Source organism: Cygnus olor, chromosome 6 (assembly GCF_009769625.2).
Source record: "Cygnus olor isolate bCygOlo1 chromosome 6, bCygOlo1.pri.v2, whole genome shotgun sequence".
NCBI lineage: Eukaryota > Metazoa > Chordata > Aves > Anseriformes > Anatidae > Cygnus > Cygnus olor.
Window position 1 is genome coordinate 19,946,385 of NC_049174.1, and position 13,148 is coordinate 19,959,532.

Genomic DNA, 13,148 nt, shown 5'->3' on the forward strand with positions numbered 1-13,148 from the left:
TGAGAAACTCAGATCTTCAATTACAACACTGCAGGACTAGAAGCAGCATAAAAGTTGATAATGAAAAATAAAAAATAAACAAACAACAACATTAAAAAATAAAGACACAACATCACAAGGAAAAAGAGGAGAGGAGAATGAAAAATAGTTTTGAAAGCGTCTTGTGCCATCCTCCTCCTTTGCATCAGCTCTGGTGCTCTTCAGACTCATAACCAGGCGCTCTGCCTCAGCTAGAACACTACCCACTTTCACCCCTACCTACGTCTCTGCTGAGTTAGCAAGATGAATGGCTCATGGCATGGTCCCGTGAATGGCAGAACCAACCTCAAAGTAACAGCATGGAGTAAGACTATACTGGAAGGAAAAGAATTCCTCCTTTCCATGTTGACAAACTGTTAGACAAGCTCCTTCTGAGCCATGAAACTGGCAATTTTTGTCAAGGGCAGTTGCCTCCGAATTTACCTGTAACAGACTGGTGCTTCCATATAGATCTGACTAAGTAGAAAAAACACTTCCAATAGGAACTTGGACACGTGCAGCTATATATTCCACTGGCTTGGCATATGCCTAACAAAAGGTATTGCCAGTGAAAAGCAGAAGTACTGACCACTGTTTTAAAAAGACATTGTACCCTCTTCAAAACCACTAGAAAAAGAGACAAATGTAAAACCCCACAATTTTGAATTAAGTTGCTTATGATCAATATCATAAATGCTTTGTCAATATACTTTCTTAAATATAGTAAATATGGTCAATTCTTAAATATGGTAAAGCAGAAAAGTTGCTCAGCCTCTCTCTGAATGTGATTTTGAACATAAGCAGTATATTCTTATTAGTACTTGCTTCTGACCTGAAATGCTGTTCGAAGACTTCAAGTCAAAAAGTTAAAGCAGTAGTGCGGAGTAACACCCTTCCATGGTAAATCTAACTTCTGATAGCACATCAAGAATGCCACGGTCATGCGAAATCATGCTCATATTCAATAAAAAGAATCATTCTAGGATTCAAATTTGTTAGCAAATTTTGATAACCTGATTCTGAGCCAGTACACCTAAATCAGATAATGCCTACATTCACTGCAGTCAGCATGAATGCTGCACTAAGTGTTCTACCTAACTTAATGTGAATGCAATTACGCACCCACACCTGATTCAGATCGTATTAGTACTCTTGAGTGATTTGGTATTAACAGCTACAAACCTTGACCTGAAAGACAACAGAGCTGAAAGGAAAGGAAGCAGTAAATGTTGAAGACACCGAACACAGATCTATGTATTCTCCGAATCATTCTGATGATAATGTGTAGGCTTTGCTGTCAGCATTTTCAACAAAAACAGGTATTGCACTGGGAAATAACTCTAGTTGGAAATGCTTCTGGGAAAGAATCTTCTAAGTACTTTGTTCATAAATAACCTAAATTTCACTAGGAGTGGAAATCACCACTCTCCATCAACAAAAAAGTTACAGCAAAAGCAAAAATACTAATGAATACCAGCAACACCTTTCAAATATCTCCAGGTATCGTAAGACTGAAAAGCAAGCCTGCACGCTTGACTTATTGGCTGCCTTTCAAGATGATACACAACATGAGCAGTAACCACCATGCTAGTAAAAGAAGGTCAGCTTATTAAATCATCATTTGAAGTTGATTAGTATATGCCCTCTGCAACATCCTAAGCCAAAAAACTACAGCCACTTGGATTCTGCATCAGATGTGTATGAGCAATTTGCTAAATCTCTAGAGATACCAAGAACTCAGTACTCACACTTAGTTTATACATAAGAAAATGTCAGGAAAAAGTAACAGATGTCAAACAAGCTAACACAGTTATTAGATCAGAAGCTATAAGTAAATTTTAAAATCTACAAACCTGTGCAAAGGCAGCGAAAATTCTCACATGTCTTTGGACACACATCTGAAAACAGTTCAAAGACCACTCTTCCAGCTAGAAAAAAAGCCATTATTTGTTATGAAGTTGACTGGCATTTATGATATTCCTATAAAATATTTAAGAACAATATCTTATTGAATTCATTATTTTCATTTTCTTACCAGGTACATTGTTGATGGCTATGTCAAAAAAGCAACGAGGTCTCTGGACCTTTACTCCCATGGCTTCAAAAATTTAAATACTGTAAATAATAAAAATAAAATTGAGTTTATCTTTTCTCATAGTGAAACTGCATAAGTCAATGTCAAAGATTTTATGAAGACAATAAAAACTGCAGAGAAGATAGATAATAAAAGAAAACCTTAGAAACAGCTAGTAAACCAGTAGTCGAAAAGATTAAGAAAACGCTACGTATTTTAGGCTATTTTCATGTTTTGTGGACCCAAATGAGTGATTTCTTTTGTATTTGTTGCAACAGTATTGTATTTAAATTTCAGTAACACACTTCAGATGAGAAAATACAAGAAGGAAAGATATTGTATTGTATGGGGGATAAAAAAGCTTTAAGTCTTCTTGCTTTCCAGATGGCATAGGTAATCACTTAAATTTTTAACTCATAGAATTCTTGGATCTTCAAGGTAAAATAAGTATCAGAGGAAAAGAAAAAAGTCAGCTTTGAGACCAGAAAGCACACAAACAACTTTTTGCAACTGCTTTTCAAATGTTTAACTGGACTAATTTTTGCAGTCTGTCAGGTTCGGTGTCAGTGGCTGAGGAGGCTGCTCACCCCTCTGGCCCAGGGGTGCAAGCCTCAGGTCAGGGCCGTTCTCCTCAAGAATTCATTAGCTGCTGCAGTCCCCAACCTGGTCAATTCAACTCAGTTTCTATTAATACACCTGGACCATGAACTACAGCTGCTCAAGAAAGTACATACTGCTCGTAATGTTTTGGAGTACAGAAAAGCAGACAGCACAGGATGCCGAACTTCCTCAACCACCGTCGTTCTGTGAGAGTGTCAAATGAACAGTCTTGCTGATGGTCTCCTACTTTCCCTTCACTCCTGTCCTCACTGACACCAGTGTCCACCCGCTCTCACTGCGGGCAGGTTCACAAGAAATCCCAGACAGCCTGCTGCCCCTCCGGCACCCACAGCAGCCAGCAACCTGCAGCAGTGGGTGGGATGAAGGCAGAGCCACACAGGGCACTGCACTCAGGGCCAGCCGCGAGCAGCACTGCTGCAGGCCAGACCCAGTGGCCATGGCACCATACCCTAAGCAGGGCTGCAAACTGGAGCAGCCACACCAACAGCCAACTCTTCCATATAAAAAGAAACTCTCACAGGAATAATCCACTGGGCACGTTCAGAAGCCTGACTGGATGCAAGGTGAGACAACTAGACAGCTCTGAAAAGCTGACAGACACATTGAGACCACTAGATGCATGCCCAACAACAACAAGATTCTGTACAATAAATATTCACACCCTTTGCTACTTAAACACTAAGTTTTCTTCCACATCAAACTACAGGTGTTCATACAAGCTGTGGCTGCAGAACATGCGGCTGTGGCCAGTAACACCTGCAGCCTGCTTACCACCCATCCTCCAGAGGGCAAATGCCTCAGCAGTAAGCACTGACCTGAGGCAAGGTGCCAGACCTCCTGACCACGGAGGTGACAGGCTGCTCCTGGTTTTGTATGCTACAGTGTGAATGTAAAGAAGTGATGTAGCATTAAAGGTGTTTCATTGAGGTCCTCCTAATAATTTCGCCAGTCAAGTAGGCGCACTTTCAGAAATAACCGAAATTTTTGCCACAAATAAAGAGACTGGTGAGAGTCGAAGACAACGTTTGATGATTAGAACTTGACAAATCACTAACCTGTTGTCACGTTGGGGATTAAATGTACATTTTCTTCGGCATATTTCTGGGATTCCTGTCACTGCAGTATTAGGAGCTGCTCTAACTAGCATCCAAACCATCCTACATTATTAACAACAACAACGAAGATGTAGCTGTTCCACAATTACTGCTAAATGAAATTATTTTTTTTATTGCCAGAAAACACTACTCAAATCTAACTGACATACTCCACACATCTCTTCTAGAGCTTTGTAGCTGTGCCACGGAACAGCCTCAAAAATTCATTTGTTGACATCTGTCACTCCAAGCTTATGTACATCAAGAGGCTACAAGAAATCAAAAACTACTGGAATCATGTTAGCCCATTTTCCCTCTCCTTGTGCTCAGCATCACTCCTAACATTTTACCAAGATTACACAATGAAAAATCACAAGAGCAATGCAGGACAGACAGATTTAAATGAAACACCACTCAACAATTTATCATTCGTGTGAATAATACCATGGCCAGACTGTGCAACCATGCACATACCTGCTTGGCTTTGTAACAAATGCATTAGTTCACAGAAGCCAGAGATTCAACCAAAGCAGCAGCAACCCTGCCTCATCCTGCTTGCTCCTCTCTCTGAACTGTTGTATTGACAAAGGAGAAACAGCAAGTTCTGTAGCCAGCCAGAGAAATAGAAAAAAAAGTGCACATCACTGAGAAGTTGGAGGCTGTCGGGTCAGTGGATCACTGACCATCACACCGCTGCATGAACTCTTGGGAAGCAGGAGAGAGGCAGCAACACAGGGAAGGGAACGGAGATAAGAGAGGTGGGAGGAGACAAACTGCCTTCCCTTCGGACACGCACCAGCCAGGCCAGCCACCAACGCGCACAGTGGCAACAGCAGAACGGGCTGTACAGCCACATGGGGAGACGAGAGGGGGATTCTTCTAGAATGCCTCTCAGAACAAATGCTATCCTATTTGTTGATTGATGATAAAACTGATAGTTTTAACTGATCCCAGACATCTAAGGACCAACTGTGCGACAACTGATTGACAACCGTACCCAAACTTTAAGCATTTGTATGTTCAGCGCTTGAGCAAGAAGGGATTCAGCCTTGCTTTACAGATAATTTGCTTGAGAAATGAGGAAGTATGCATGTACATTGATATACAGTATTTTAGCCAAATAAATGCAAGCTACTTTAATATGCAATATAATTTTGGTTGATAACATTGGTAATGACTAAAGCTAAACTGTAAAATATATGCCTTTATGGTATGTTGACATGTATTTTACCTCAGTCAATTTTTAATTAGGTTCTGTAAAGGAAAGGATCGAAGAGGGAAGGACAGACCAGAGAATTCTACCTGAATCCCCACTCTCACCAACTTCTGCTCAGTTTGCTGTTTCTCTACATACTCTGATGAACAGCAGAACAAGTGAAGGTCGGTGTGTTCCAGATCCCTATTGCCCACATCGTCCCCAGGCTGGTTCCACCTACTAACACGGCTTCTCCCATGATCTCCAGCGGGCCCTGCACTTTCCCCAAATTCTCCAACAGCATCCCCCTAAAATAAACGCTGGCTGCTCTTGGTTCAAAATGGCAATTATGTTAACTGGTCAGTACAAACATTAGGCCAAGTAAATACACCTCCTCCTGAGGAGATGTTGCAAATGCTTCTCTTGGGGAGAACACTAATAGACAGCTTTTTTTGTATGCAGCTATTGACTTCTCTAAATTACACAGGGCTGTCTCATTTTTAAAACCATTTGGAAAACAATCAAAACTTATTGGAAAGGCTGAGGTAGGGAGGAAGCTAGCTGTACACGCAGGAGAGAGATGACAGAAAAACACACTGGATAAACTTTATCACACTCTTCGTAAACCAGGCTAAGATATCAGTGACATTTACCCTAGCTACCTACAAGCCAAGTGAGCATTTGCTCACCAACATACTTAAGTACCCTTTGTACAGCCAGCACTTCAGACAGCCCTTCTCCTAAAGTGTTACAGGGGAACTACTGACTCACAAATGATCCATAAACTGTTATTTTTATCCATGTATTATTTCATACCAAACACAATCCTGTACACGCTGATTACTTAAAACTTGCCTGCATTAAAAGCAGGTAAATGGGGATGCATGTTAAAGAATAAAGAAAAGCAATTTGAGAATAATAAGAAAAAAAGGAGAAAATTACAAGTAAAGCTCAATGCTACTACATATCTAGTAACAACAGGGCTTATGTGACTTATGTATTTTTCTCCTTAAGTTTATTTTCAATTAAAATGTAGATATTCTTATGAGACTTGATAGAATCTGAAAGGAACATGATATACTCAACCAAAAGGCACCCTCTATACCTACATACGCAAATATGCTATGCAGAAGGGCAAGCTTGAAAAGTCAGCTCACTTCTTCCTTCCAAAACTCTGTAAGAAAGGACAGTATAACAACCCAAGTACTACTGTGAAATGTTCAAGCCATTCAGCATTTTCAACCACCTCCTGCTGGAGGAGCCTCTCAATAAGAGTAAGTAGAAGCAATGTCCAAAAAAAAAAAAAAAAGACCAACCAACTTCAGTATACGTAAACCCGTCTGTTTGTCCATAAACACAAAATGCACTCTAAGCTGAATTGTAATTCCACTTCCAGAAATAAAAAAATACACCAAAAATTTAGTTTTGCTGGAACAGCTGTATCTATAGCCAGCGCATCACCAGCTGCATCTGTCAGGGTTCACGCTCTACACACCTGCATTAGCATAATTATTTTGTTCAAATATTTGTAGGATAAAGTTGGTCAACTCACAGTCAGGCTGCAGACAGCTGTTACCTTTCAAAATGAGCTTTGCCAATAGAAAGGAGAACTGTCACACACTGTTCTCAAGCATTCCTCTGCCAGAGACTGTCACCCGTATTAGTTGATATGCTAAAAAACACATCCTGCAGATTTTTTTTCAGTCAAAATCACTTGTGCTAGCAAGGATCTAGCAATAATGCTGCTTAATATAACCTAGCTCCTTTTGACTGAAATGGGTTAGTCAAAATGGGTTAGACTGACATGTGCACGCACAGATGCGCATCAAGTGAAATATCAGCGTGTCATGCATCTCACAGAAGCTGACGGCAAGCAGCAATACAAGAGTACTTCCTAGTTTTATGAGGAAAATAAACCCTTCATTTTTAACTATGCTGAACAGTTTATGGGACTGGCTATCTGAGTCAGACCCTGCACAGGGCAGAACAGATTTGGAGGAAAAATATTATTGTGTCCTCCTCCTTCACTTCATTCCACCTGTCCAAGACTACTCTCCCCTACTTTCAATCTCTCCTTAACTTTGTGTTTGTTTCCTTGCATCAATGTATAGTTATCTTCTGCAGTGGTCTTCATTTGACATCCAAATGAAGTAAACAATAAAATGCATGAGTTCACATTTCTACCATTTTGTTCCAGGCCACCTACAAATGCAGGAAGGCAAACCTGTATTGGTTTATATGACAAAGTAAACCATCCAAAATCTTCAGAAATATTTTAAAGCAAAACTTGGAATCTAGAGAAAGCAAACACACAGAGTGAACACTAAGCATACACCACGTTCACTAAGGCTGTTGTTCCGCAGTCACTTGAAGCCAGTATAAGTGTGGGCTGCTACCAGAATGCAGGGCTTGTACGTCAATGTCGTGAGCTCTCGTACAGGTAGGTGGTCACATCACATGAAAAGTACCCTTCCCTCTGCCTCCTTCAAAGAAAAGGATTCTGGCATCGGCTTAAAATGGCAGTGCAGCCAGAGCCTATGAATGTTGTTTATATGTTTGTTTTACTGTGGATTAAATTGCAAATGAATTTATGATTGCTAAATGAGGGATATGAAATCTTATTATTAGTGCCATTCCTGTGTCAGAGCTTCTAGCTACGTTAGGATGATACCAAAAGCGTGAACAAAAATCCAACCAGCTCAATCCTTAATCTCAATCACTTCCTCAACATTTTCCCGAACAGTGGTGACTCTTCCTCTGTTTCACAATCAAGAGACTCTTAACAGCACCAACTGTTCACAACTAAGAAAATTAATTCAATTTCATTTTACTAACCAGCACCACAAGATTTGTTTTTCCTTGTCAGCAGATTTCGGAAAAAAGTAAAACACTTCAACACATTTTAGGTTTCAGATGCTGTCTTTGCAACCATGTGAACTCAAAAACGCTTCAAAAGAAAAAAAATAGCATTCTACACAGGCCTCTGGAATTCCTCTTTCTCCAATAACTTTGTAAGTCTTTTTTGGACTATTTATATAATATTTCCTCCCCCCCAAAAAATCAAGAGGTACCTGACAAGACCAGCCATTGTCTTCCAAGGACATGAGGAAAAAGCCTTTTAACCTCTTAAGAGAGATGTAAGAAAGCAGCAGCATCAGATAGGTCCTGACTAAATATGCAGTACATACTCCTACACTATTGTACTGTAGAGTTAAATTTATGTCCCTTTTAGTATGAATTTTTGCAATTAACATTAGCTTAGTTGTCTTGTACTGAAGCATACAAGGAATGCCTCCTTAGTTATAGCATCTCAGCTGGGAGAACTAACATTAACCTGAGAAGGTGGTACCATTCTCTTAAAACTACTTAAACAGGTAAACAAGTTCTCACTAGGTAATGGCCTTTGTTTTATTTTCCTAGTATAGAGAAACCTAAAGTGAAGATGATGTTACAATATCTACTCACTCTTGTAAATAGCAAGAAAAAAACTTTGTTACTGAATAAGTCATGATTTTCTATCACCTGATTTATGCAAAAAGGTGTCTGGTTGTTTTTTTGCTGTTGGAGTAGTGAAAAAACACAGATGTGTTTTCTCAGGTCTGTGCACAAGTGCCTTCGTTGGAGCTCACTGCTCTCCCAGAAGCAGCAAAGAATATGTCTATTTCAATTCTACTACTCACAACTGGAAACTGAAGCAGCATTAAGTCCAACAGCAGCCAGTACCTAATAAAGCAGTATTTTAAAACTAGGAAAATACTAAGAAAAAGCAACCTTTTGAAGAACATAAAAGAAAAAGTGTTTAAAGGGTATAGTGTAATCTCCAAGTCATTTACCTGTTCGAACCACTAAAACAAAATTCAGAAGTGGAATCCCTTCCTCTCTTCAGTTACTGAAGATCATAATTAGGCAAGACTGTATAACAGCGGGACACAGTTTTTAATGCCCACCCATATTTGCCAACCACAACCAATCTTGTTCTGTGATCTCTTTTTCTCCTCCTTTCTCAACTACTTCAGCTCTACTTCCCTTCCCAGCCTCTGACCAAATCCTCACTCCATTAAACGATGGCCAGATTTGCTCCCTGGCACTCACTGACTGCTTCCAAATGGAAGAGGGTTATTGAATGGAAATGGATGTGGCACAGAGGAGCGAACTTGTATTGGAGACACCATGCTGCACTACAATATCCTCCACTGCAGTACGTATTCTTCACTCCAAATAACCTCATAGTCCACAGATTTTCTGAAATCCTAAGGGGAAAAAAAAAAAAAATACTATTTTTGTAACCTCTTGATGACTGACTAGCTAACTTCAAAACAATTTTTGTTTCACAGAAGAAGACTGGAAAAACGGAAAGCCTTAGTAAAAAATATAGTGTCTAAACACACTCTCAGAGTATTATCAAGTTTGCTATTCTTTGTATGTCCCCCTTCAGATTTACTTCATATGGTAAAGCTGTTTTTTTCAAATCTTTAAAAATAATAAAAAAACTGGTAAGTCAAGATTATACGCTCTTCAAACTGAGATAAACTAATGCCTCATAAATCATGTCTAGCTGTCATATTTTAATCACTATTTTACCATGGTAGCATCTAAAAACTTGTCATACAGGATCCCAATGCATTAATGAGTAGGAATGGTGAAACAAAATGGGGCAAAAGACAAAGAGAAAAAAAACTCCAACCCAAAAGCAACTTCTTCTGCAGGTAATATAGAACAATAGCATGAAAAACTGAATATTCTGTCTCAGAAGATCAGATTCTTCTTACCAAATTGACTCAGTATAAGTTAGCCTCGCGTTCCTCTTAAGACAGGTACCAGACTGTTAGTAAAATAGTAAAATACGATGCACTTAAATCATCAAGCACTAAGTAACTACCAACAAAAATGACTTTTTTTAATCGCCATTATGGAAGACACCTACTGCGAATAGATTGTAAGGCAACGTAACAGGAATTCCAGCGAGTTTTGATAAAGCATTTCTCTTTTCTCCTAAGCCTGCTAACGACTCAAAGGATAACCAGACATATACAACACGTACAGCTTGGTCGTGGCCCTATGCAAAACGAGCCTGAAATTCGTTACCGATAAAAACCCGTGAAGCGCTTTCAGAAATCCCTAACGGAGAGGCAGGGGACCCTCCAGCCGACCACGGTAGCCGCTCGGGGCTCGGCTCGCCGAGGAGAGGCCTGCAGAGGGGAGGAGAACATGTGGCACGCAGACCGCCGCTCGCTGGGGCTGCAGGGGGAGGAGGCACGGCGTTCATTCAAACTCCCGAGCAGGCCCCGCAGCAGCCCGGCGGCCAGGCAGGGCGCTCGCAGCGGGGAGGCGGCCCCGCGCCGTGCCCGGCCGCACGTCGGCCTGCGGAGAAGCCGGGCCCGGCCTCGCGGCCCCACCGCCGGGCCCTGCCCGCCGATCCCCCCCCCTCCCCAGTCCGCCCCCGGGCCCGCTCGCAGCCTCCCCCCGGCGGCCGCGCTCCCCCGGCCCCCTCCAGGGAAGCGCCGGGGCCCCTCACACGCCAGCCGCCGCGACTGCCCCGCACGGTCCCCCCGGTGGGCCGGGGAGGGGCCGAGGCTCCCCCCCTCCCCGTGACGAGGCCCCTCAGCGCTGCGACCTCCGTCCCCCGAGCCCCCGCCGCCCAACAGCCGAGGCCTGGGGCCGCGGCCCTCGCCCCGGCCACATGGCGGCCTTGGCGCCGGCACTCACCCCGCTCGCGGCCCGCGTCGCCCCGCGCTGCTCAGCGCCTGGCCGCCATGTTAGAGCTGGTGCGGCACGGACTGCGTCAGTGCGAGGGAACGGAGGGAGGGGAGAGAAGAAGGGCGGGAGGGTGCGACCCCGGGGGCGGTGCAGCGGGAACAGCGGCGCCCCGGGCCGGTTGGGACGAGGGCTGCGTGGGGGCCCCGGGCACGGCTCGGCTCGGGGAGGCGGCGAGGGCCGCTCGCAAGGATCCGAAGCGGTTGGGGGAAGGGGGGCGCCCGCCCCCTCGAGCTCGTCAGCGCCGCTCCGCCCCTCCGCCCGCTCCCGCCGCCCCTGCTGCCCGCCGCCACGAGCGGGGCCGGGAAGGTGCCCGTGTCGCGGGAGGCCGGGTCTCCCCCTGCAGGCACAACGGGACTCGGCCGCCTGAAGCGCCCCGGACTGCTTCTGGCCGTCCCCCCCTCCCTTGCCGTGTCTTGGCGTCCGGAGAGTGACCGAAGGATAGGTAAATGAAACGTCCCAAACCGCCTGGAAAGGCTGGGGGCTGCCGCAGCAGGGCTCGGCACGCGTAACTAGGGCTCGTAAGGAGCTAAAATGGGAGTTTTCCTGAAGAAATTCGTGTAGAGAAAAGTTCCTGATCTTATCGCACATCTCTATTCCTATTCAAATTTCATATGAATTTGTAATAGAAATAGGTACATGGCATTTTATGACAGTGCGTAAAGTTGTGAGCCCCTTCAAAATTTAGTCAGACTCACCTAGAAGCACATACCTGCTTGCTCAGACCAGTGAGTTACAGGCGTATAACATAACAGCTTCATACATAACAGGAAATAACGAAAGTGCTGTGCTAAGTTCAACAAGCTTCTGTTGCCTGTTGTTAAGTAGGAAAATTAATTTCCTCCTTCCACATTTTTGCCAAAAAAAGAAAAAATAGAGACTGACCCCTGTGAGTTGTGAAATCCTGAAAAAGTTGGTGATCAGAGTACTGTTTAGTGAATCAATACCAGTTTCAGCACAACATACTTTGGTTAATCTTGTTTTCTTCCCAACTTAAAATTTAAGGCAATTTAACATTTTTAATTTGCATTATTAATTGATTAGCTAATTGATTTCACCCAAATGCACTTGACAAGTCAAAAGTAAAATATTCAGCATTTTGTAAATGAAAAATGCACGTGATTTGCAGAAGTCCCTACGTACAAATATGGAATAGTTTACTTTTATACCGGGAAATTGGATTCCTGGAGTTCCTTGCTAGTTTGCACAAGGCTTGAGATTCTCTTAAAAGGTAAGTGCTACCCAAAATAGGACATATTTTACTACTTTGTGAGATTTCCGTATTCATAAGCAGCCACTATTTGAGGTCAACAATAGACAAAAAGACAAAACCAAAACAGCTACAAAACAGGCAGTCACTTAACTCAAAAGTTGGTCATGGTGATAATACTGGTTGTGATTTTAGATAGAATGATAATGATCTCAGACTACACCACAGAAGCTAGAAGAATAAATGAGCACGATGAGTATGACTTTATCGTTGCCTTAAATCGAATGGTGTTACTGACCACATCATTAGCTGTTAAATGGGTTTTGTTATTTTAGATGGTGGTAGAGAAGGTCCAGAAAGATGATCTGAAGCTGTACATACACAATGTAAACAACATACATGTTACAACATATGTTAGATGTGTGCACCGGAACTCATATTTTTAAACTTTTTCTTTTGGCAAAGCATAAAAAAATATAATGCACAAATAAGGTAATGTTAATTCCAGTATGCTGAGGCCAAACACGTGAACTTCACTCTTGTTGAACTTCAGTCCCAATGTGATTTTTCTGGACAGAGATGGTGTTTCTCCCCTCCAAATACGTTATATAAAAATTGGTTTTGTTAATGGGACCTTAATAATTGATATTGTCAGGGTGCACCAGGCACAAACTTACAGATAACAATATGGCCTTGGAACTTTAAAAATATTCTTTTACTTCCTTTGGAAGGTCTAATTTTTCCCCTTCTTCCGTACATCTGACAGCTCATGGGAGATGCTGTCTTGGGGCACACACCAAGGCAGCGCAGAGACTCGTGGAGCACTGATGTGCTTGTTTTAAGCGAGCAGCCTCCTTCTGTGGCTTGAATGACAGAAGTCTTGTGAAAACGCGAGTTAAGGACTTGTCAGATTCTGCTCTGCGGGCGTAGGGTTGCCTTAAAAGCCGCAGACAACACTGATTCCTCGGTTTCTTTATTTAATCTTTAAGCCAGTACCAAGGACACACCTCGCACCCCGCGGCCGAGGCTGCGCCCACCGGGCGGCCGCCGCCCCTCCGCCAACCGGGGGGCGCCGGCGGCCGGGCCCGGTAGGGGCTGCGGGGCCGGGCCGGGGCCCCCTGCGGCAGCGGTGAGGGCAGGCGGCGCCGGGCCGGGCGCGGGCGGGGGCTCGGCAGGGCCCAG

The 13,148-nt window shown here is 43.3% G+C and overlaps 1 protein-coding gene across 2 annotated transcripts in view; it reads right to left on the reverse strand.

Annotated features, from left to right (window-relative positions):
• PPIG (peptidylprolyl isomerase G) overlaps window positions 1-10,980 on the reverse strand; it is a 34,325-nt gene extending 23,345 nt beyond the window's left edge. Inside the window, exons 1-3 of one of the 2 annotated variants that reach the window (XM_040561885.1) lie at window positions 10,709-10,980; window positions 2,054-2,133; window positions 1,872-1,946 (exon numbers count right to left, since the gene is read on the reverse strand). In XM_040561885.1, coding sequence (XP_040417819.1) covers window positions 1,872-1,946; window positions 2,054-2,114 — 136 coding nt within the window. In that variant the 5' untranslated portion in view covers window positions 2,115-2,133; window positions 10,709-10,980. Of the gene's footprint in view, window positions 1-1,871; window positions 1,947-2,053; window positions 2,134-9,926; window positions 10,157-10,708 lie in introns of those variants that run through there. The other variant, XM_040561886.1, reaches the window with a different exon arrangement.
• Between the last annotated feature and the right edge of the window lie 2,168 nt (window positions 10,981-13,148).